Below are 25,202 nucleotides of genomic sequence, written 5' to 3' on the forward strand. Positions count from 1 at the left end.
GCTGGAGGTTTATCATGTTTATCATGATTTAAAATAAAAATAATAGGGATTTGGGCTGGGTAAAATATATATTTTCTGATTAATCGTGATCTTCATTGAACAATCTCGATATCAATTCTTGAAATCAAAAGATCGATCTTTTAAATGTGCAAAGTTAAGCACTGAGATCTTTTCACTGTGTGTTGAGAGAAAAAGTTTGGTTCGACTCGTCCCGTTCTATGTGTGTTGATCCACGCAATCCATTTGTCATTAAATAATGTCTCCTAATACCCTTTCTGTTCTTTACAGTCAGTTGTTGATCTAAAACAACAAAAAGAAACATTTAATTCTAATAAAGAAGCCGTGCAACTCATATCCACTCAACCAAAACTAAACGCTGAACTGCCGGTAGTCTTAAAGAGACAGTACTGTTTTAGCACTTGTTCATTGTAAATACTTGTAAATAGTACAAATTATGCATGAAACAATAAGCATGTAGGCCTAATTATATATATATATATATATATATATATATATATATATATATATATACACACTATTGGTCAAAAGTTTTGAAACACTTGACCGAAATATTTCCCATGATCTTAAAATTCTTTTGATCTGAAGGCGTATGCTAATACCAAATAATAAAGAAAAGCAGCCAATAAGTGCCCAACATAGATGGGAACTCCTTCAATACTGTTTAAAAAGCATCCCAGGGTGATACCTCAAGAAGTTGGTTGTGAAAATGTCAAGAGTACATGTCTGCAAATTCTAGGCAAAGGGTGAGTACTTTGAAGATGCTAAAATATGACACAGTTTTGATTTATTTTGGATTTTGTTTAGTCACAACATAATTCCCATAGTCCCATTTATGTTATTCCACAGTTTTAATGACTTTACTATTATTTTAAATGTGAAAAAATATTATAATAAAGAATGAGTAAGTGTTTCAAAAATTTTGACCAGTAGTGTGTATATATATATATACATATATATAAAATTGCCGCTGTTTTGGCAGCACGAGGAGGACCTGCACAATATTAGGCAGGTGGTTTTAATGTTGTGACTGATCGGTGTATCAACACGTTAAATCGATAATTATAATCTTTCAAAATATACCAAGTGGAAAGGTGCCCTGTATAATTGTAGTTATTGTTGATGGATAAACTTAAAATTTTTGCTTTTCATTTTATACATCAGAGATTACAATATTAATATGAATTATATTATATTCATTAAATATGCTTTAAATAACTTTAAATTATATTTTTTCTCCCAATTTGGAATGCCCAATTCCCAATGTGCTTTTAAGTCCTCGTGGTCGCGTAGTGATTCGCCTCAGTCCGGGTGGCGGAGGATGAATCCCAGTTGCCTCCGCGTCTGAGACCATCAACCCGCGCATCTTATCATGTGGCTTGTTGAGCGTGTTGCCACAGAGACATAGCGCGTGTGGAGGCTTCACGCCATCCACCGTGGCAACCACGCTCAACTCACCACGCACCCCACCAAGAACGAACCACATTATAGCGACCACGAGGAGTTTACCCCATGTGACTCAACCCTCCTTAGCAACCGGGCCAATTTGGTTGCTTAGGAGACCTGGCTGGAGTCACTCAGCACGCCCTGGGATTCAAACTAGCGAACTCCAGGGGTGGTAGCCAGCGTATTTTACCACTGAGCTACCCAGGCCCCACACTTTAAATGATATTTAGTCTTTACACATCTTTGGATTTGTTTCGATGAGGGGGTACTTACTGATGGTGCTGTGGGGGTACAAAAATGGTTGGGAACACTGCTCTAGACTGAGCCGTACCTGTTTCCTGGCTTTGACACGTTTGTAAGCGTAGTCAGGGAATGGAGAGCAGGGAATGAAGCGGCCAGTGCCGGAGGTCGCGTGCAGCTTCCCGTCTTCCAGAACGATCTTCCCCTGACAGATGACCAGCAGGGGCGCTCCTCTCAGCTCCATGCCCTCAAACACATTATACTCCGCCGCCTAGAGGAACACAACAACATTACGATTAGAGTGATGCTGTTTGAGTGTGTTTATTGTAAATTGGGTGATGCTAGGTCTGGTTTGATGACATTAGCTGTGTTTCAAATCCTAACCCAAACTGCCAAGCGATTTCACACAGTTTTAGATAGGCTTTGTTGTCATTTGTGGGGTAACTCTCATGATGCTTAAACACTCAGCTAAAAGTCTCTTAATAGATTTGTAGACAAGCAGGTTTTGATGAAGGATAATTAGACTTATTTCAGTCGTGAATGAGTCTGTGCTTTTGGTTCAATGACAAGCTCAAAACTGAGCCTTAGAGGACAGGGCGGGATTTTTTATTTTTCTGAAATAGTTTTGTGCGCCCTTGCAATAGTTTGCGTTCCCTTGCAATAAGTTTTGCATTATCTTGCATTAAATTTACAGTGGTTTTACTACAGTAACCCTATTTTATCCATGATATTCTTTGTAAAACCAAAGCAATTATACAGGGAAATGGAAGCTATGGTAATGAAAATCATAATTTTGTGGTTACTATGTTTTTACTCCAAATACCATGGTTAAACTATGGTATCTGTAGTAAAACCATAGTAACAACAAAATTTTGATTTTTATTACCATTGCTTTTGTTTCCCTGTATAACTACTATGGTTTTACAACGAATATCATAGTTAAAATATGGTTACTGTAGTAAAACCTATGTAAATTTTTGCGAGGGAGCGAAAACTATTGCGAGGAAACGCAAGACTTATTATGAAGGGACGCAAAACTATTAAAAAAAAAAAAAAAAAAAGTATTCCTGCCTCGTCCTCTAATGGTGCATTCAGACCAGAGGCGTCGAGAGCGTCAAATCGACCGGAAGTCATTCATTTTCTATGGCAGCCAGCGTCTCTCGGCGGCGAGAAGCGGCGTCAGAGGAAAGTTCAAGTGCGGGCAACATTATGGTAATGAGCTTTGATGCAGTTCGGCGGCAACCTATTGGAATATAGAAGTGCTCCGTTCTAGCGAAGAACACAACAGTGTAAACTTTGGTTCCCACCAAACAATAGTTCCGAAGACAAAATGGAGGAGAAACTAATTATTGCCGTGGCGGGTTTTCCCGTAATATACGATCTGTCCCTGTTTGCTTACAGGGATATAAATAAAAGAAAAAAACGATGCGTGGACAAAGGTGTCTGAAATTGTTGGTGTGCCAGGTGAGTTGATGAAGTGGATATTATGGTTTATATAATATTATACATAATATATTGCATGCTAATTTTGGTGCCATAGCATGCAAAACTGTGCTGCCTGATCAATCGGTAACACATTTATACCATCAGTGTTTGTCTTTTTATATTTAATTACTTTCTGCCATCGATCGATTTCTTACTTTCACATTAAAAAGATTTCATGAGGATATACGCTACTTGTGATAGGTTGGCAAAAAGATACCGGTCGACATGTCTGGATGTTTTGTGGCCCCTTTAAATATAGTTCACAAAACAAAGCATTCTAAACGAACGTTGCCGCCTATTTCAACTACGCCAGAGCGTCCACGAATCTTCGATAGCGTTGTTGGCAGGGCAGCCAGAGTGAATTTTGACGCTCTCGCCTCCTCTGGTCTGAACGCGTGGTAAGGGGCTCAATACAAAACACGTAAAAGATGCTCATTAGTCACCACCTACTGGTGCACAAGTGTGATTTGCAGAAATGATCACTGAACGAATCAGTGATTGAATCTAAACAAATCTTTTTTTGTGAACAGATTCAGAAGACTGGAGTCACTAGGATGAATTAAAATCCCCATCACTAATTTCCCGTGGTTCTCCTTGTGATTTTGATTCAGATCTGCAAACCGATTCACGAAACGCATTGTTCAGACCAGTTTTTTTTATCATTTCGACTGATTCAAAAGAATGAAATTGACAAAAAGATTCGACTCAAACAATTTGTTCCTAAATCAGACATCACTATCGATAGTATCAATCTACTATCGATCCACATGCAGTTTACAATTGTAGATGTGTTATTATTTGCAGCCTTCAGCTGCAAAACTAACAAAAGGTTCTGGAGATATGTATCGGAGTAAAGGTATTTATTTTCGCTTCAAAACGTAGTGAAGTTAAAGTGAAAGTTAACAAAAATATTTATATTGAGTAAAGTAGAAATAGTCAAAAAATTTACTTAAGTATAGTAACAAAGTATTTTTCTTTGTTACTATACACCTCTGAATCTCAATGAATCTTTTTGGTGATTGGATTCAAAAGACTTGAGTCACTGGGATGGATGAAAATCCCCACCACCAAAACCCACTCAGCATGCAGACAATTTCTCATTCGGTTTTCCACGCATCATTTTTAAAATGATATCTATGTTGCCAACGGCTTTGCTGTCACTCGTGTCACCAGAAACTGCCGGTTTCTGTTGAAAATTAATGATCTGCGGTCGCTCTGAAAGTCACTGGCAGTGTGAATGCCCCTTAGGCCACTGAAATGGAATGTCATATAATTAATTTGATTAAAAATGTTAATCGACTGACAGCTTTAGATATTTAACAAGGAAAATAGTGACATATTACACACTAACGAAGATCATGTGTGGAAAAGTGAGAGAAAGAGTTTCCTTCATTTGCTCTGTTTATCATTCTCTACCTCTTGGCCTGAAAATACAAACAGCTGGATACAGCAATGACAAAAACATCCTTCTCTCCTTCTGTTTCTCCACACCTCTCTAACTGACATATCACTCCTTTCTAGTATACTAATCCCCTCTTGTATTATTTCTCATGAATCAGTTGTTATCTAGAGGATATTGTAAACATTAGGATGTTCTGCCATGATCCACAGTCTTTGCCGCTTGTCCATCTTTGTGTTCACAAACAGGAAATGACACTCACGCAACTTCTGCCAAGAATTCTGGCATGAACTCAAGCTCATGTAGAATAACACAAACTCAAGACTGATGAAATCATGCTTTAGTTGACTTTCAGGAGTATAGGAACCAAGGATACAGAGCTACAGAGTAAACAGCCAATAAACACCAGACATGTTGTCCATAATGATTGGTAATGGCAGCCATGTCTGTTTGGATGTGTATTGTTCTCTTGGGGAATGGCTGAAAAGGAAATGAACATGTGATCTCATTTTGGCAGTGCAGGATTTGTTGAATCTATCCCAATTATGAAACACTTGGACATTAGCAGCTCTGAAATGATCCGCATGTTTCACTTTCTGGACAAAAGAGTGATTCAATCAGAAATCAGCATCGCTCGCTACACTGTTAAAAGTGGTTATCTGCAGTTGTTACCTTAATGAGCTATTTCTACCTGATCTAACCCTTAAAATTAGTTTTGTTGGTGTAACCTAATGTAGTCAGTTTGATTCAGTGATGTTAACCCTTAAAAGCACACCTCAGGTCTTTAGTGACTGGGACCTTTTTACATTTTTAGAGTAATGCCCCACCTCTTTAGTATTCCTTAACATTTCTCTTATAAACAGTTTAACAATAAAAAAATGCCAAAATTGCTAAAATTATATATATTTTTTCTAATGGTTTGATTACCGAAAGTGTATAGGGTCTTTAGTGACTTTAGTAATGTTGTAATATTTATTTGCACATCCATATATCATATTTTTATGATTATTTCATATCTATACAAGTTTACTATCATAGAATATATCTATTTCTTTGATTATTACAAGACAAATGAGTACTACATTCATAAAAATCACACCTTTATTTCGTTGATTTTCTGTGCAATGATGGTGAATTATCAGTAGCTCAAATGCGTGTACACATACATACAGTATTACACATGATATTTGTTACTCAAGGTGGCGCTGTTGTTTCAGTGATTTACATTTGACACTGCTATTTGATAAAGCAGCACCCTGGAAGCAAACTATAGCAAGTGTAACACATGAACAGTATGATATGTCTATTGTCATTTGGGTGTACTACTATTTAGACTCAATAAGTGCCTGAGAAAATACACGTTTAGCTTACGTATTAGGTGTAGCTCAATGTGTGTTTGACAACCAGTTGCATCTCACAAAATCTTAGCGTGGAAATAACAAATCGGGTTCTATCATTTGTTGCATCATCTCTGTGATATATGAAAAATAAAACATCAAAATATGACTGAATATTTTCTATTCTATTATTTTCTAACTGTCTTGACAATCTTTGAAAATTGTACACTATCTAGCCATTTTGGACATCCATTTGTGATAGAAAAACATGCCAGGTCACTAAAGATTGTGAATAGTGAATTTCTACAATGGCATCTGTAACTGAAAACTATTGATTCTGAATGATGCTGCATCCACACCACTAGGTGTCACTGTAAGTCCAAGATGACACAAGCAAAACGTTACTGAGTGCATTTTTAACATGTAAATTCAGTGCAATTAATTATAAAAAAATAACGCGTTAAAAAAATTAACAATTAATCATGTCCCTGGAAAGTAATAAGAAATATTCCTACCATAGGAGCAATTCAAACTTGAAGTACCACCTGTTTTCTCCAGGGGGCAGTAAGCGAAACTCCAGCTGTATAGACAACGAGCAGCTGTACAGAGAACAAACCACACTCACCGACAGCACAAGATGAGTCTCGTTCTTGCACTTAAACACAGCTTGATGGAGCGCAAATCCGAACGCAGGGATCTCGAGATGTGTTTTTCTAAATTTCAAACTATGTTTAACTTGACACAGCGACCTAAAAACAGTATGTATATGACACGACGCAACCAAAGTGAGACGCTCCAAAAGTGTCTGTCAGATGCATGTGTAAATTGACGCGTCCTTAGAAAAGCCCTAAATCTAAGATAGATTGGCGAAAATGGATTACTGTGGACTGTTGGCCAATGATAGGCTTCATGTTCAATAATATGGAAATATAAACAACACATTGAATTCTAAAGCGAATTTTTGTGTTGTCTTATTGCTTACTCGTCTGCCACAATAATGTAATTTCTTAATTTCTAATTGTATACTTGATACTGCTGTTACATACCTGAAGACCTTAAAGCAGTGTTTTCTTAATTTTTCTCTTCTCTTTTGTCTTTATTTTATCTATTGCTTGCGATATGTGTCTGCTAATATTCTATTACTGTTTACTTGTTTTAAATAATTGTTTGAGAACTCTGGTTGAGCCTAAAGCCTGGTTTATACTTTGGAAGAAGCCAAACTTTTTCTCCTGGATGAACTAAAGCACCCTAGACGAACGAAGCCAGCATTTATACTACGCACAACGTTGTTTTAAAATGAGTTAGTTTAGGGTGATGTCACGGTGTTTAACGTACTGTTCCAGCCACAAGTAAACCCAATAATGCAGGTTTTTCTCTCCGTGGACTGCTTTATTAATCTTGTCACGGCCTCTTTCACTTTTAAAAACTCAAATCTCTCTCCACTTATGTCATGGCCACGCTGTCTTTGTAGAGTCTGTGTTGCAAATCATGTAAAAAAGTATTCTTCCACACAATCTCTGAGAGACGGGCTTCAAAGTTACCAATTTCAACGACAATAACCTAGGTAACAACTCCTCAGCTGGCACGCGCGATCGTAAATAAAAAGCGTCACGTCCAAACCAATCCCACGAATAGTTTTAACCAATCAACAATGCTCTTGCGTCAAGAATTTCAGAGATGTGCTCGAACAGCAGAAATCTCACCAAATGAACACCTTGGCAGAACAAAAACATCACTGCATTTCGTCATCATTTGTAGGTGAACTAAGCAAAGCCTGTTCGCCCAGTAAGTATAAATTAGCCTTAACTCACCCCTCATACAGGATATGTAGAAGGCTGCTCAGGGTTTGATGTCCCATTCTACTTAGACAACTCCTGTTTAAGTGGCCTAATGTTTCCTGTTGTTGAATTGACCACTTGCAGCTAAATGGAGCTTTCCTCTTTATTACCATCAGCACAGACAACATATGAACTTATGGTAACCATGGTCATGAAAATTACCACAAATTTAAAATTCCCAGATTCCCAGGTCTGAAAAAGTCATAGATATCAATAAAATCCTGAAAAGTCATAGAAATTTCTATAGACTGTTAAAGGGATAGTTCATAGAAAACTGAAAATTCTCTCATTATTTACTCACCCTCATGCCATGCCAAATATGTATGAATTTCTTTCTTCTGCAGAACAAAAACAAAGATTTTAAGAATAATATTTCAGCTCTGTAGGTCCAAGTGAATGGCAACCAGAACTCTGAAGGTCCAAATATCACATAAAGTCAGCATAAAAGTAATCCATATGACTCCAGTGGTTTAATCAATGTCTTCAGAAGCGATCCAATCAGTTTTGGATGAGAAAAGACCAAAATATAACTCCTTTTTCACTATAAATCTTGATAGCAGTCTCCATGGCAATTGTGATTTCAAGCTCAATTACACATCCTATAGTGACATCTGGTGCTCTGCGCATGCGTCAAGCACTAGGAAGTGTAATCGAGCTTGAAATCATGATCGTACCTAGAGACTGCGATGGCAAGATGAACAGTGAAAAAGGAGTTACATTTTGGTTTGTTCTCACCCAAAAACAATTGGACCGCTTCAATAGACATGGAATAAACCATGGGAGTCGTATGGATTACTTTTATGCTGCCTTTATGTGCTTTTAGGACCTTTAAAGTTCTGGCCACCATTCACTTGCATTGTATGGACCTACAGAGCTGAAATATTCTTCTAAAAATCTTAATTTGTGTTCTGCAATTTTTTGGGTGAATTATCCTTTTAAAGAACTACTATTAATGTGCATTTCGCTCAAATTGAGCTGAAAATGTCCCAAAAATGCTATTTATGGGGTTAAAAGCCCCCATTTCCCAAAGAGTATTGGAGATTTGGGCTTCTAATTTTTCCCGAATTTACATCAGGATCAGTGGATCGGGACAAACTCAGGATTTTACATAAATTACTATATTTCACAAATCACCGTCTTTAATGCCCCTGCTCTTAAGACTCAAGTGCCCCGCAGCTGCTGTTGGTAGATTTGAACTTTTCAAGAAGCAATCCCACTAATTCTGATCGAAATGGCTGTTTTCATATAATTATAATACCTAATACACACACACACACAAATTAGATAAAGAACTACTGTAGATTTTTACAATTTATAAAAAAAAAATGTGAGCGTGCTTGCCTCTGTTAAAGTAACTGCCACAATGCAAGCGTCAGGTACATGAACTACATTTTTTATTAGCGTGATAGTAAAATAGTTTTCAAAATGACTTTTTCTAGTAACAAGCTACTTTTACCAATGATTCACCGATTTGAGTCTCCGCACAGAAGTCCCTGCGTGCTGTTTTGTATCTTTTATCATAGTAAAATATTTAGTTAAATGCTGCTGTTCATTACTCAGTTGCACTCTATTTTGTTTGGTAGTAGTGTAAAACAATCAGTTTAGAATTATCATAATTATAGTTTAATGTTTAAGACTATTTAAGATTCATCCATTTAAAAACCCTCTTTGTTTTTGAGTGTTTAAAAAGTGAATTACTTAATATGATATTTATTTTGTTAAATTTAAAAGATATTGCCTACCTAAATACATAAAAAATAAACGTTTCAACAGAGCAGCTTGATTGTACTGCCCTTCAAAGCCAAAACGCAGTAACTACGCTAGCACTGAAACTGAGAAAAATGTCTTCAATGTTTTCTCTCAGTCTGAGCGTATTTGAGCCAAACCTGTCTGTCACCGGGCAGATCATAGTCTAAGAGACCCAATTTCAGTTATAACTCAGTTTGAACAAAATGTGTAGTTACTGCATTTTGCCTTTGCAGAGAAGTGTAGTTTTACTGCTTTAAATTAGTAGCTTGATAAGTATTTAGCTTAATTAGTAATAAGTAGCTTGTAGCTTGGCAAACTTCAGCACTGAAGAAGCTTCCCCAACACTGGAGAGGGTTTATATTTCAGAGAAAACAGATGCCTCTATTAGGTTCTTCAGTGCTGAAACACGCATGATTTGATTAGTTACAAACATCCACAGAGACTTTACTTCCTCTCACAGGAACTAAAAGGTCTGTGGAAGCTGGCCAGAACAACTCTCTGTCTCGTTCTGCCTAGCCTTTTCCATTTTCCTTTGAAATATGAGTATACAGTGTGTAGTATAATGTGTCACTGGACTTTGTTTGTGTGCGGCTCTCGGAGCTCTTACAGAGTGATGTGTTTTTGCAGTGACGGTCCGGATGGCGTCCGTGTCCCAGATAACAAGGTCACTGTCTGAGCCCACCGCTATCCGGCCCTTGCGAGGGTACAGGTTCAGGATCTTTGCAGCGTTGGTGCTTGTCACAGCTACAAACATGTTCTCATCCATTTTACCAGTCACCTAAAAAAAGAAAAAACACATTTTGGCTTTGACACAGCTCACAATGAACTGAAACACTGAGTTTAGGTTGAACCTCAAAAAGGCTAAGCTACAAAGAAGTAACATTAGACATATGAAAAAGTCGTATTCAGTGGCTCAGTCTGGCGGCAGCTACAGAACAGCAAACATCACAGCTTACAGTGCCGTCAAAGGTGTGTCTGTGTGTGTGTGTGTGTGTGTGTGTGTGTGTGTATTAGCTATTGTACAACGGCTTTGAATTTGACTAATCCAACCACATTTTAGAGTCTGATCTGTCCGGTATGATCCTCACCACAGCCTTGTCCCAGATGAGGGACATCCTCTCCTCCACTCCGTTCACTCCTTCAGGAATCTGAGTGAAGTCGTCTTTCCCGATGGCCTTCTGAGCCACACTGAATGTGCAGTGAGCACTTCCCGTCACCGACAGATCACCACTACAGAAACCCACAGAATAACAGCAGTCAATGCAAAAAACTACATGTGGAAGGTACTTCAAAAACTGCATTGTACAAACTACTAATTTTCAAGTAGTTTTGAAAAAGTAGTTAGCTACACTACACACTACTTGAAAAAGTAGCTAACTAATTTGAAGCTAGTTAATAGGGGCAATATCATTTTAAATACAGTATATAACTATCTAATTGTATAATTTATCAATTAATCAGAGACGTTTTTTTTCTGGCAAAAAAACCCCCAAAAAACGAGAGCGTTAGAATAATCTCAATTTGGGTGACAGCATTAAACTTAAACAGATACATTTACACGAAATAAAAAAATAAAAATAAAACTAGAAAAGAAACTAATTTATACACCTGAAATTATATCAGTTGATATCAATGAAAACATGGTAATGAACAGTAACATTTAACTAAGACCTACAATACCAAATGACTCGAATTAATGAATTGTTTTTTTGAATCCGAATTTACATGAACCATCCGAACTGTTTCACTATAATAATATGGACTTTTCAACGCTCCATGAGAGAGAGAGGGGACAGTTAAATAGAGCACATTTGAGCACACTTTAGCTCGCTCGGCTGTGCACACAAAAATATCAAATGAAAAATTGTGCGGTAGCATTTGGTCACACTACACCGCTACTAGTTGGAAAAGCTACACTGTTTTGAAAACAGATGAACTACTGTCACGCTACTGTAAATGTTGTCTCTACTTTTTGTTAGTTACTCTTCAGTACTGCTCCAAACAAACATGAACCTCAGCACTGAACAGAGATAAAAAAAAAAAGCGGGCATGGCTGACAACAACTTGTTATCTGTTAGCCAATCAGCTCACTCACATTTGATATATCAAGCTAATCTGCTTACATGGTGTGAGCTGATAGGTCTTTTGACATGTAATCAGGTAGCGAATCCATTTGCATACTTTCTCTTTGCTTAACATTTAAATTAGCTTTTGCTAGTGAGCTGGTTTCACTGCAGTGTGCAGTGAGAGTTTTCTCTGAAACCCACCTCCACCCCAGCTCCACTGGTCTAGATCTTCAACATGGGCATTGTATTTATGTCTAACTGTGTAGCTGCATGTCTTACATGCCTCTCTTGTGTTTGTCTAATTTTGCAGCAGTAGCATGTCCACTTCGATATGTACTATGGCATTTACATGGTACTCCAAGCTACTTCAAATAATCCCATGTTATTACCATGGTTCATGAGTGTAGCATATATTTCCTAGACTAATTTGTATATATTTGTATATATTTCACAATTTTGCAATACATTTAAAATATATGGTATTTTAGACTTGGAGTAAGTATTTTTATGTTGTGCCATTACTGATTCGATTACTTCTTTTGCAATGGTATACTCTGTTGGGCCTCATGTATTCAGATAGCAGACAAAGGCAGGCCTAACAGTCATAAAAAACATTCCTCAAGCCCCCTCCTTCTAAGTCGTAAATTTTACTGATAAAAATCACGCCAAAATCAAACAAAGGGAGTCCAAAACAGACTACAGATCCATGAAGCCTTGCCCACTAAAGGATCGAGCACTCCTATTGGATGAGGCACACAACAGAACGTCCCTCGAACATGACATCATCCGGACTTCAAATAATTCTGAAAATGCTTCCAAAGTTGCTTCCGGCTACTTCGTTCACCGAATACGGACGTAGCTTTTTGCTGCTCTCCGGTGTAACCTCGTGGCATAAGGAAGTAATGTCCGACTTGAAACTGTAGCCATACGATCTCCATCTCGCTGGACAAGTTGAGATTACTCTGTGTTCAACCAAACACTCTAACGGATCCGAAGGAGACCGCCGAGCAATTCGCATCTTCATCCGTTGGCCTACAGAAGTGAAGAGATTAAAGATTTCTCTTCCATCTTCAATCAAGTCGACATTTCTGAGTTCTCCGCCAGCCCGCCGAGAATCAACAGCCGTACCGCCCTCTGAGAATCAACAGCCGTACCGGCCGCCGACAGCGCGAGGAAACGGCTCTAGTCATCACACGAGCCTCAAGAAACCGGGTCAAAGTTAAAGGACGGAGGAAAACACATTCTACATGTGTCCTCATGCGATTCAAGTAAGAGGTTTGCGTCTGGGCAGAGATAGAATATTATAGCGTGTTATTCTTGTGTTTCAAGGTTTTTGCTTGTACAGTTTATGGACCGCCATGTCCGCTCATTATTAATACTCAGGGTATTAATTATCACGAATTTGTTTTGCTGTATTGTAGTCCAACCAAATTGGACTGTTGTGCATTTTCGCCATCGCGGGTGAGACAGCAACTGAGTTCATCCATTAAAGAGTCAAATAACAAGGGACTTTTACGAGCCCCGCTCGTAAAACCGCGTCTCTGAGTGATGAACACGGCTGCTTCATCTCCAGCTATAGCGAAATCAGCTTTCGGGCTGTCACTTAATCATCTCTCTCTCTCTCTCTCTCTCTCTCACTAACCACACTGACACACACACACACACACTGTCACACACACACCTTGTGTTATAGGATTATTTTTATTTCCATATCTAATCATATCACTGTTTAGTTTGTAGTTGTAAGTCGGAAGTTTATTGACTGCATTGTATTAATTATTAATTGATATTACTGCATAAATAAACTTTGTTATATTACAAAGAGAGGTGTTTTGGTTTGTTTTGCATACGCCTGTGTCGTGCTGACGGGATGTCAGTGCTCGGATTCAAACCTTCATTCATTGTTTTTTTTCCCGAAAATCGATATTCTTCGGATGTCGATTTTCCTAAGAAAACAATCTAATATTGAGACTGTTTTAATATTCGGTTATTAGTCCCTGATTTCAGGGTGGTGCCCCGTCAATGTTAATCCTTATTAATATTCTATTGATTTTTGATAATTGATAATTATCTTTGATTGAATTAGAATGATCAATAAGCTAGTGTTAATTTTAATGTTTCATCGATGTTAACAATTGATAAGTGTTGATTTTAAAGGATTAAAAAAAAAGCTAACATTGATTCTCATCAATGTTCTATTGATTTTAATAATTAATCATTATCTTTGATAATGATTAATTATTGCTAATAACCAAACTTGCTCCTAAACGTAGCACACTACATTTACTGGAGTCCTATATGAGGTTTTAATGAGTTAGATCCAATTGATTAATTTAAATATTGATTAATAACTACAGAAATAATTATTAATTATTTCTGATAGTAACACTGATCTAAACAACCAGTAAAGCCCTACAACTCCCAATACAGATTCTAAATGTTGCTTTCCTTATTCATTTTAGGAAGTTTTTGGAGGTATTTTTGTTTACCTTGCCAACAGGGTGCTAAGGTAGTCCGGAGTGGTTGGGTCTGGACTGAGGGGTGGTGAAGTCACAAAAGAGGCGGCCTTCGCCCAGTTCTTGCTCCAATAATGAGTCCCATCTGTTCCCAAACTGGCTGAGATTGGCTCCCCAAACACCACGTTACCTAGAAACAACACCCTCATAATGAAGAACAGCTGGAACTCAAGGACACAACATGAGAACGCTGACCTACAAGGGTTCCCGTTGGCAAGAATATGTCATGTGCTTAGCAGTAAAGGTAAATTAGAGTGTAAACATACAAGGAAAGCATTAGAAAAGAGCTAATCAGGCTAAGCAGCAATATATTAATGATCTATAAATTAACTCACTCAATCTCACTATTCACTTCACTATTCACTACATAATGACATCATATAGTAAGTGACTATGGACACAGCTCTACACAACATTGCCCACTTTGTATGACTTTACATACTGTACAGTACGTTTTGCATCCCGAGGAAAAAAACGACTTGAAACCCGATCTGCCTGTACAGACTGAGATGCATTCCAGCCAGTGACTCAACTGATCTTCCTCTGCTACTTTGTAAATCTTATTTGGTTATCTTTCCATCAAAGCTGGCCTGGTCTGCCTCTCAACAGGCTCTCATAAGCTCCTGAAAAATGGCAGATGTGCTCTTGAATGTCAAGCTAGAAAAACAGAACTAGATTTTGACATTATCTGAAGAAAATAGGAGTGGTGTTTGCACAGACAAAACTTGCCAACATAATGCTAGGGTGTTATGGGAGGTTGCCAATGGTGGGTTCTTGGTTCAACTGAAGTGTCTATGGCCCCATTTACACCTGGTATTAAGATGTGTTTTGTGATGATGCTAAAGACAGGTCCAAACTGCGTCCAAAACATTTTGAGAATTTTTCACTTCTAAACGCATGTGACCACACTGGGCTCGTAGTGTGAACGCTCATCCGTTCGAATGTGTTCAAACAGCTGCAAAGCACTGTTTTCTTGAACAACCACTGGACAGCAACATGATGATTCTGATTCCGCTGGACTGTTTTCTGATTCCAGTCTCCATTTGAAGCAATGTAAAAACCACCTAAACGAGCAATCCAGACTGAGAACAACAACCATTTTAAGTGTTAGTTGGAGCAAACTTGAGCTCAGGCTCAACTTGTGCAGTAGTTGGTTGTCATAACAACTTGAAGTAGTAAATTATATCAATGTAACTACAGTAAAGTCAGCCCATCGCTTCATGTCATCTATCCACTCTGGTGATGGTAAAGCATTCAACTCATATTTGTAAGGTGTAATTTTCACAGACATTTTGCTAGTTGCCACATTCACCATTAATTACAATGGTCAGTTTGTTGCAGTCAGATAACTCCGCCCCTTCAGCTACGTACGGCAAGCCACAACAACTGAGTGCATGAAGTGTCCAACATTCCACACTCTATTTTTTCCTTTGAAGAAGTACATCGTCTGGGTACTCGTAGTCAACTTCTTTTGTTGCATTTTTAGTGTAAACATACTATTCTTCCTACCTACACAACAAAATGCCTGAGAATAGTACAGAGGTATGCGTTCTGGTATGCACTCCCAAGTATCTGTGATTTTGATATTTGTATGTTTTTTTATTTTTCTACTTTTTCATCCAGTATTAGAAAAATACTCTGTATCGACTGATACCCTGAGCTCAGGTATCTGAATTTTACCGAAAAAGTGGGGTCAGTCCATCCCTAATCTACTTATGATTCAAGGAGTTTATTCATCACTCAATTCAACGGAATGTCAAGTTTAGTGCATTACATTGAGACAGTGCATTATGCAGTGTGTTTTAATTGTAAACTGCCCATTTTGGCAGTATACATACTATGAACTGCAGTAATAGAAAGAGTAATATGGCAGTGTGCTATTCAGAACATGGCCACTGTTTTAGTTCAAACCAAACACCAATTGATTGAAGATTTACATCTTTGATGTATTTCTTCAAGTGTCGAACTTGCATAAAATGTCACAGGTCATTATTTAATTTTAAATATATATACACGTCAAAGACGACTGTAACTCAGCAAAGGTTTATTTAATTCGGATGAGATGTGTAAACTTGGAAGTGGCCACAGCATCTGTGAAAGCTTAAACATTACGCAGCTGACATGTGCACGCAATTTCTTGTTTTATCATTTCGACATGTTCTGTACCATGTTTGCCAGACACATCAATCCACTCCAAAACTTCGTTTTATAATCTCATCATTGCAACATATGAGATTATGATTGCATAGAATACGGTAAATATTATAAATCATTGCTATACACAACCATTGACAAAATGTAAAAGTTAAGCAACATGCCAATGAAAAACCAAAAAATGATGATGTGAATGTACTGTGTACCTTTCTTCCTGGCCTGTGAGATTATGTCAGCAGCACTCTTGCTCATTACACGGGTCACATAGAGTGGACAGTTCGTCTGACTTGCAATAGTGATAGCTCGAAACACTGCCTCCGCCTCCAGCTACACACACAAATAGTGAGGGACATTGCACAACACTGTCATTATCTCCTAAACCAAATAGCAGATACATACACACACTCTATTGATTGATTTCTGCCTATATAATATGAAATCTAGTTGCCCACCCAACCCCCAACTGGTTGACTTCAATAACAGCCGCTAACATGTCCTGTCTGCAATTCATAATTGATTGTGATGCCAGACTAGATTTAGAATTCCATTTGTGGGACACACAAATGTAAACATAGCAGAACTTGTGTCATTAAGGCATTTAAAATGTGAATCACTCCTGTTGAAAATGCAATTGTAAAAAAATACAGATATCTATAATTAATTTCTTACTTGTAATTTCACATAACAGCTATGTACTACTTATTAGTAAACATATCATTATATCAATAATTACATTGTTACTAGTGCAAATGTCCAGTCCTGATATCAACAACTGAATTACAAATAGAAAAATGCTCATTTTTTATATCTGTCATTTGGTTTTCACTAGTGCCAATGTTCATATCAGATACTGTAATGTAACTAGTAAGAAAGCTTTTTAAGATATCTTATCTTAAATATAAATGTATTAAATAATAAGTATTATATATTAAATATTATATTAGATATAGTAGTTATAATCAAATTGTTGATATTGAGGATTGATATTTGTACTAGTAACAATATAAAAAAAATGATATAATTTTTACTAGTAAAAAAGTACATTGATAATATGTGTATTTGGAATTTCAACTATTAGCAAATTATTTATAGATATCTGTAATTGTGTTTTGAACAGGACAGTTCATTGTGAGATTATTCTAGTAAAAATGCTATATATATATATATATATATATATATATATATATATATATATATATATATATATATACTGTATAGCTTTTGTCTAGTTGAAATTACATTTTAGGTTTTTAGAACATGTATTTCTGAGTAATGACTTTTCTGCTAGTACAAATGTAATTACTGATATTTATATTTGTAATTACTGATATAAAAAACGAGCATTTTTACTAGTAATTGCATTGCTGATTTCAAGAATTAGCATTTTAACTAGTGAATATCTAATTGTAGATATCTATAATTTATATCCTGTTCAAGATTAAATCTCAAAAGGGCTTGCGATACACTGTGCTGTTCTATACTTTCATGTCTAAACATTAAGACACTCAGGAATTGGGAAGCCCATATTTGAATGTTATTGCAGTGATGTTATGATACATTATATATTGCAAACAGGCCACAAGAAAAGACTTGATTCATACACCTGTGTCTGTGGTTACTGACCTCCTCTGGGCGGCTGAGAACATGTCCCTCAGGTCCTGTGATGCCCATCTCCAACATACGAGCCTGCTCCTGAAGAAACACAAAGTCATATATGTGTTATATGTGTCTCAAAAGCTCATCTAGAAACATATTCTCTCCTCATGTTGTTCCATATGTACTAAAATGCCAGACAGGAAGCTACTGTAACCTCAATAAGGTACAGTACATTTCAATTAGATTCTCTGTCTGTGACAGAATTTGATATTGAAGTCCATATTTGACTTTATGCAATCATTTCTCAAAGGCTAATGACTTTAAGGTGAGATGAGCATACTAAACCACAGAATGAAAAACAAAATTCTCTGCTTGTATAAAGTTATTTATACAATGAACATTTGGAAGATGATGAAAGTAAATGACAGTATATGGTAATACAGTCTTTAATTGGTTAAATTCTAACTGAAATGAAATGACAAGTTCAGGCATGCAACTCTATGTGGCGCAAGCTGAAAGGTTCTTTGAACTTGTTCCATATCTGTATACCAGTTGACTTGCTCACATGTGACGTTAAGCCAATTAGCTCGCATGGTGAAATCTGATTCGTCCTTTGACGTAGTCGGGTAGCCAATTTACTTGTGTGTCTCTCTTTGTCTTACATTTAAATTGCTCAGTTTAGCAGATAAACTGGTTTCACTGCAACGTGCTACGAGAGTTTTTCTCTGAAAATGTTATTTGCTAAGGTGATTTGTTGGGGCTTATCTTCTATCAGCTTGCACAGTAAGGTCTGCTTTTGGCCATTACACATAGAAGCGCCTTTAACAAGGTAAGCCTTAGCCAAATCTGGCCTGGCACACATTGCTATCTAGGTCATTAGATTAAATAAATTCACACATAGCTAGTCTAAGTCACTAGTTCAATAAGCTCTGGGCTTTCTTGGTTCAGCTACACATTATGAGTCAGGTCACTTGCCATTTAAGCCATTCGGCCAAGCTGGCTCAGGCACACACAACCCTAACCCTAACAAATCTAGTTCATTAGAGGTACACCAATTGCCAGTGGCCAAGGCACACATAACTAGCATACATTCAGTGCACATGGCTCATCGGAGCAGCAGCAGTACATAATTCTTGGCGATAGATCTGCTTGGTTGGTGGTTGTGTTTTGTATTTGTGTTGTGAGTTTTGTGCAGCTTCCCTGCTTTGTTGGGGGACTTTTTGAAATGTCTATTTGTGAGGCAGCATGTCATACATGCTCGATGCAGCATGTCTTGCGTTTTGTCTAATTTTATAGCAGCAGAAGCATTTATGTGTATTTTCTAACAGTAGCCAGTCACAGTTATTGCTCTGCAGCAGCAGCTTAGCAGGTTTAGTCCGCCAAGACCAATATCCTATCAATGTCATTCCCACATTAACATGCTAAATCATTCAGAGAATTGTCATGACTGAACTGAAGTTCATATGAGATTCAATCCTGAAAAAGAAACTTTATATGGAATAAATGGAGACCACACACACACTGTGTAGATGAAAGCTTGATAATGTCCAGAATATGACAAACTGATGATGAAAGGAAATCTTGATGGGTTATTTAAACAACCCAGATTCCTGTAAGATAAAACATATCCTCCTCCTCATCAAAAGAATACAGGTCATGGCCTGTCTGAAATGTCCTGGGTTCACCCTCACCGAAGGCAATTACCTCAGCAATTATTTCGCCATTTTCTGCGTGGACCTGTGCGATTCCTCCATGCTCTCCCAGGAACGTGAAGATCTCATAAAGCTGTTCAAACATCAAACATATGAGGTGAACAGGCACTTATCCCTCATACACAAAAAGCATGTATTTTGCCCAAAAAAACACAACTATGAGCAAAAGACAATGTTACAGATATAACGTACCAACTAAGGCTGTCAAATTAATCGCAATTAATCAAATGTATCAGTATTTAATATGAAAGACCTAGGGGCACGATAATTCGTATTCATGTTTGTTTACTGCGTTATTTTATTTATAATTAATCCATTTATACTTGACAGCCCTAGTAACAACATCTGACAACATCAGAGCATTACAAGAACACGATCTTACAAATCATGATTTTACCAATCATGTGAATGTAAATTTGGATAACTTTCTTTATGGAGTTTTCATGCTTTTCTTTAGCTTACCTCACTGTTGCTCATCTGATAGAGGTCTTTATAAGCCATGTAGACCTGGAAAGAGTTCACTCCTACATGAACAGACAGACAGAATCAGCAAACAAGTGCTGAAATAAACAACTAAATTTAAAGGCTAAAGGTCAAGTTCACCCTCCAAAAGTCCTCCACGTTAATGCTTCTTTTTCAAATCTATTATTATTTGCTATATTGCCACAGCTTATATACATTAATGTTAACCTGCATTTAATTACTGTGTTAAATAGATTTTCAAAAGGCTGCATTACATACAGCAGTAGCCTAAAACAATGCCTATTTACCGCAGCTAATTATTTAGTTGGTAACATTAACATACAGCCTTTATTATATTATATTATATTACTGTATATTATATTATATTATATTATATTATATTACTGTATATTATATTTATTATGGTTTGTTCGAATACTCCATTCTGACTGGTTGGAATACGTGTGTTAAAACAGTTTAATGCACAGGTAGTTCCAGTCACCAGTTTTAATTACCGTTCTATATTAATGCACCTACTCTGTTGCCCTCCATAATGAGACATTTCCAGAGTTTTATGCCTCTGTTCAAACTACCTCTGGACCCAAATATAGTCTCAGAGCTGGGATTAACCATCACATCACAAAACAACATCATCAAGTCATGCAGTGCTCTCTTTAAATCACCTGTGAAGCGCTACAGGAAACACAGAAAAGACAACAGTGTTCATCAGCCCTTTATTACTCACCCAAAGCGCTTGTGAGGAAAGTATGGTTTGACATTCAGCTGTTTTGCATGGAGGGGGAGAGAAGGTAACTTTTACTGGGACAACATTTTTTCCTTAAAGGATGACGTCACCAAGGCTGTATGTGAATGTTAATAACTCAAATAGCTGCAGTATTAGCCACTTGAGCTGAGCTTGTACTGCACAAGGAACATTCCTTTAAATGTTAAATGTTTTGTGCTTTACTAAAAGCATAGTGCTTCATTAGGTGATGCATGACAATATGTAGCAGAACAAGTTTTGAGGTTTATATTAAAGTATTGCAGCTGTAAAGCAGCTTTTTTTTCTAATGTTCCATTTCAAGGACAGCTCAAATGAGCCCAAAAATAACTTCAACTTCAAAATACACCCCCTAAGGGACACTTTATTCACTGACATATTTATAACTGCCAAGGGGAATTTTTTTTTTTTCACTATGCTGATTTTTGGAACAATAGGGACTGAATGGATTGGAATGGATTTGTACACATCCATACAAATACACATGTCATATGTTGATTTTCATACATTGATTTATACAGCTGATGTGTTTAAAATATATTATATATACTTTCTCCTATCCCAGATAAATATGCAGAGACTATACACTGTAAAAAAGTATTTCCATCGCAAATAATTAAGTTAAAAGTAGTTGTAAAAGTGCAATGAACTTATCATTGCAGGTTGGCACCACTTTGATTTTATTTACAATATTAAAGCAACAGTTAATAGAGTAAAAAGCAACTTAGGTTTTAGTGAGATTCCCCGAAAAAGTGTACGCACTGTGGCTCTGTAGTGCTATGAAAACATGCTCTGTTTGTTTGAGCATCCCGACCAGCCTGACACAGCATCATTGACCAAAAGAGTGAGTTTGGGGCAGGACTAACTAAATGGACTGACTACATTTTTTTGCAATTCTGTTTGGTGACACAGGTGGTACATAAATTACACACTTCACATTTAACATGTAGATAGATGCGGATAGTCTCTTGGACATACTAGTAATACTAAACTCACCTTTCTCTTTAATAAGGCTCTCGACCTCTTGTTTGACACTGTCGTTCCAGAGGGTGATGTCCACATGCAGCGAGTAATCACAGCACGCCTTCTCATCTGCCCATTCATGCCAGCGCTCAAACGCTTCCACCAGACTACTGCCAGGCTCTGGGATCACATGATCCACTGCAGATGACACGTGAGAGAGAGGACAGAGGTGTTAGGCTTTGTTCACACAGCAGAGCAAATCTGATTTTATTATATGTTTATTGTATATATTTTTTTAATTATATGTGGCCAGATCTGTTTTTTGTTTTTTTTCTGTTCAGACTGCAGTTCACTTTTGCTAGCATGTCCACATTAGATGTCATAGTAATAATGCAAACTTGAGTATTTTTAACGCATGAGAATTTTGGTAATTGATGTTTTTAAGTAATGGCCTCTGTGATAACGGTGGATCTATGATGTCATTAAGGGGCCTCTAAGATATCATAATGTGGTCTTTATGGTGTCATAATGGTGCCTCTATGATGCCATAAAGGTGGATCTATGATGTCATACAGGGGCCTCTAAGATGTCATAATGGTGCCTCTATAATGTCACAATGGTGGACCTATGATGTCAGAATGGGGCTTCAATGATGTCACAATAGGGCCCATATGATGTCATAATAGGGTCTTTAGGATGTAATTGTGGGGTCTTTATGTTGTCATAAAGGTGGATCTATAATGTTATAATGAGGCCTGAACAATGTCATAATAGGGCCCCTATGATGTCATAATGAGGTCTTTATGATGTCATATTGGTGCCTCTATGTGGGGTCTTTTTGATGTCATAATGAGGCCTCAATGATGTCATAACAGTGTCTCTATGATGTTATAATGAGGTCTTTATGATGCCATAAAAGTGGATCCATGATGTCATAAGGTATCTGTGATGTCATAATGGGGCCTCAGTGATGTCATAAGGAGGTCTTCATGATGTCATAAGGCCTCTATGATGTCATAATGGGACTCGTGATGTCATAATTGGGTCTTTATGATGTCAATAGACCCTTTCACAGACTGTGATGATACCTTATTTAGCGGTATAAATCTAGCAAACTTCATTATATTTTCAATGTTTTCAATTATTTAGTCAATTTATAATATAATATTACTGCAAAAGGGTTTCTAATATAGCTGAGAGAATAACAGTTAATTTGGCATCTATCACTTTTCTGATATAATCTATCTCTCTCTATTATTTTTACTTTTGGAAAGTCACAGAAATTCAATAGTGGATTCTTTCTTTAGCTGTTGGAGCAAATGGGAACACAAAAATATTATTTTCTGGAGGTTTACCCTGCAACAGTTTACTTCCGTGTTCCAAACCCGGAAATGTGAAAAGGGTCCATTGAGCTTCATTGACGCCATAATGGGGTCTTTGTGATGTCATAATTGCCATAATAACCTCTAAAATGTCATTTGCGATCTTATTAGTACCCTTAAGGGCACTACCTGTGCCTTTAAACTTATGCCTGCTATAGCAGAATAACAGAATAAACAAAGTTTTAGGATTTTGAACTATTTAAAACTAAGGAACAATATGACATAAAGTGAAAAAAATATTTCAGATTCTGCACATTTCTAGGTCACTATTCAAATGTAAGCAAATTTATGTCACTGAGCATGTTAACGTGTTAATGATTTCCTTGCTTCCATTAAGCCCACAAGATGCTCTCTGGAACATTCTTAAATCATGCTGGATAACATGACCATCAGGTTGTCATGCTGACAATATCATTTTTATTGGGGAAGAAAATGTAGCAAATTAGAAAATGCAAAATAGAAACATTTTCACAAATGGACTTTCACAAGCCTTACACGTCTCCTCATTAAATTCTGACATGCCACTTCTTCAGAATCCCTAGATTATCAACATATTTAATCTACCTCACATTTCCTCTGAGAACAAAGAAAATTAGCCTTTTAGTGAAAATGAACCACTAACTTCTGAGGAGGCAGTACAAAACAGCTAATGGTTCAACACAGGGTTTCTGTGCAATAAGGCTCCCTTATATAGCAGCTGCTGTCACTTTGTCTTGTTGATCAGTGGTCTGCAGTGGTCTACTGTCTTTCCACAGGACTAGAATTTCACTGCAGGCCCATGCAGAAGCTTTGTGTGGTCCGCTGGACCGCTGCCCGCTCAGACCAAATTAGAAGCCTGCTATTGTTGTCAATGTTTCCCTTATTCACTAACACACACACACATGCATATTCCCAGGTCTGTGAGGTAACAGAGGCTTCTACAGCTTTAAATGGACTCTTATTGGTTGCATTAAAAGGGGTCTTATTTCAAAACAGCTCCTGATGTCTTAATGAACTTCAAACCAGGTAGATTCTTACCAATCATAGTGGTTCCTCCAGCGAGAGCAGCTTTGGTGCCCTGGGTAAAATCATCCACAGTGGTCGTGCCTCTGTAGGGCATCTGGAAGTGGGTGTGAATGTCAATTCCTCCAGGAATCACCATCTTCCCATTGGCCTCAATTGTCTTTACCCCTCCTGGTACTATCAAGTTGTCTCCAATTTGCCTAAAAGTTGACAAGTCACGAGAAATGATAATTCAACATGACGCTACTGTACCAATATGTGATTTTCCATTCCACTCTAATGGGTCAAATACTAATGCAGGGGTATTCAATTAAAGTTCCAAGAGGTCCGGTCTCGGCATTTCTGTCCCACCAAAGGTCCAGACAATAATATCTTGTTTCGTAGCCATGCTGACTAATGATTAACTAAGAAATGCACATTTTGTGGAATAGTTATTATAAATGTCCAAGTTGGCAGCAATACTTAAAATAAGTAAAAGTACAATAAGAAAAAATATGAAATCATAAACTATATACATAAATTATGCATCCAAACAAAAAGTCTCTTAATAACTGGGCAAGAATGAGGACATTGGGGGCCCAAAGACAACCAAAGTAGTGGATCTTCTGCAGTTTACAAATACTGTTTGCTATAGTTAAGTATAAATGGTCTGACTATCAAATAATGGAAATGTTTTTCATCATGGGTAAGGGTCATCATGGGTTACCGGACCCCAGTCCGCTAATTGGTGACTGCTGTACTAATGGGTCAATGACATGATGCTCCATTTTCTGGTCTGGATCTATTAGTTGATTAAAAAAAAAACATTAAAATGCATAAAGGGCTTAATGTCAAAAAATGGCAAGGCTGTGTAACCAACCTGAGATCATAACAATGAAAAGACGTCTTAAAAATTAAAAAGAGACATATATGTTTTTTAAATAATTTAATATAAATATTTTGAAAAATATTGTTGTCAAATGGGTAAAAAAAAAAAAAAAAATAATAATATATATATATATATATATATATATTCATGGTTTGAAAAATCATGAAACTCTTTACCTTGAAAACTAT

The 25,202-nt window shown here is 37.1% G+C and overlaps 1 protein-coding gene across 3 annotated transcripts in view; it reads right to left on the minus strand.

Moving 5' to 3' along the window:
- LOC127430658 (dihydropyrimidinase-related protein 3) overlaps nt 1–25,202 on the minus strand; it is a 44,816-nt gene that overhangs the window by 2,464 nt on the left and 17,150 nt on the right. For all 3 annotated transcript variants that reach the window (XM_051680591.1, XM_051680589.1, XM_051680590.1), the window contains 10 exons: nt 24,162–24,346; nt 21,796–21,960; nt 20,019–20,080; nt 19,549–19,629; nt 17,872–17,940; nt 16,455–16,575; nt 14,068–14,224; nt 10,601–10,742; nt 10,120–10,290; nt 1,796–1,975 (listed from right to left, as the gene is read on the minus strand). In XM_051680591.1, the coding sequence (XP_051536551.1) occupies nt 1,796–1,975; nt 10,120–10,290; nt 10,601–10,742; nt 14,068–14,224; nt 16,455–16,575; nt 17,872–17,940; nt 19,549–19,629; nt 20,019–20,080; nt 21,796–21,960; nt 24,162–24,346 (1,333 nt within the window). The remainder of the gene's footprint in view (nt 1–1,795; nt 1,976–10,119; nt 10,291–10,600; nt 10,743–14,067; nt 14,225–16,454; nt 16,576–17,871; nt 17,941–19,548; nt 19,630–20,018; nt 20,081–21,795; nt 21,961–24,161; nt 24,347–25,202) is intronic.

Source organism: Myxocyprinus asiaticus, chromosome 40 (assembly GCF_019703515.2).
Source record: "Myxocyprinus asiaticus isolate MX2 ecotype Aquarium Trade chromosome 40, UBuf_Myxa_2, whole genome shotgun sequence".
Taxonomy (NCBI): domain Eukaryota; kingdom Metazoa; phylum Chordata; class Actinopteri; order Cypriniformes; family Catostomidae; genus Myxocyprinus; species Myxocyprinus asiaticus.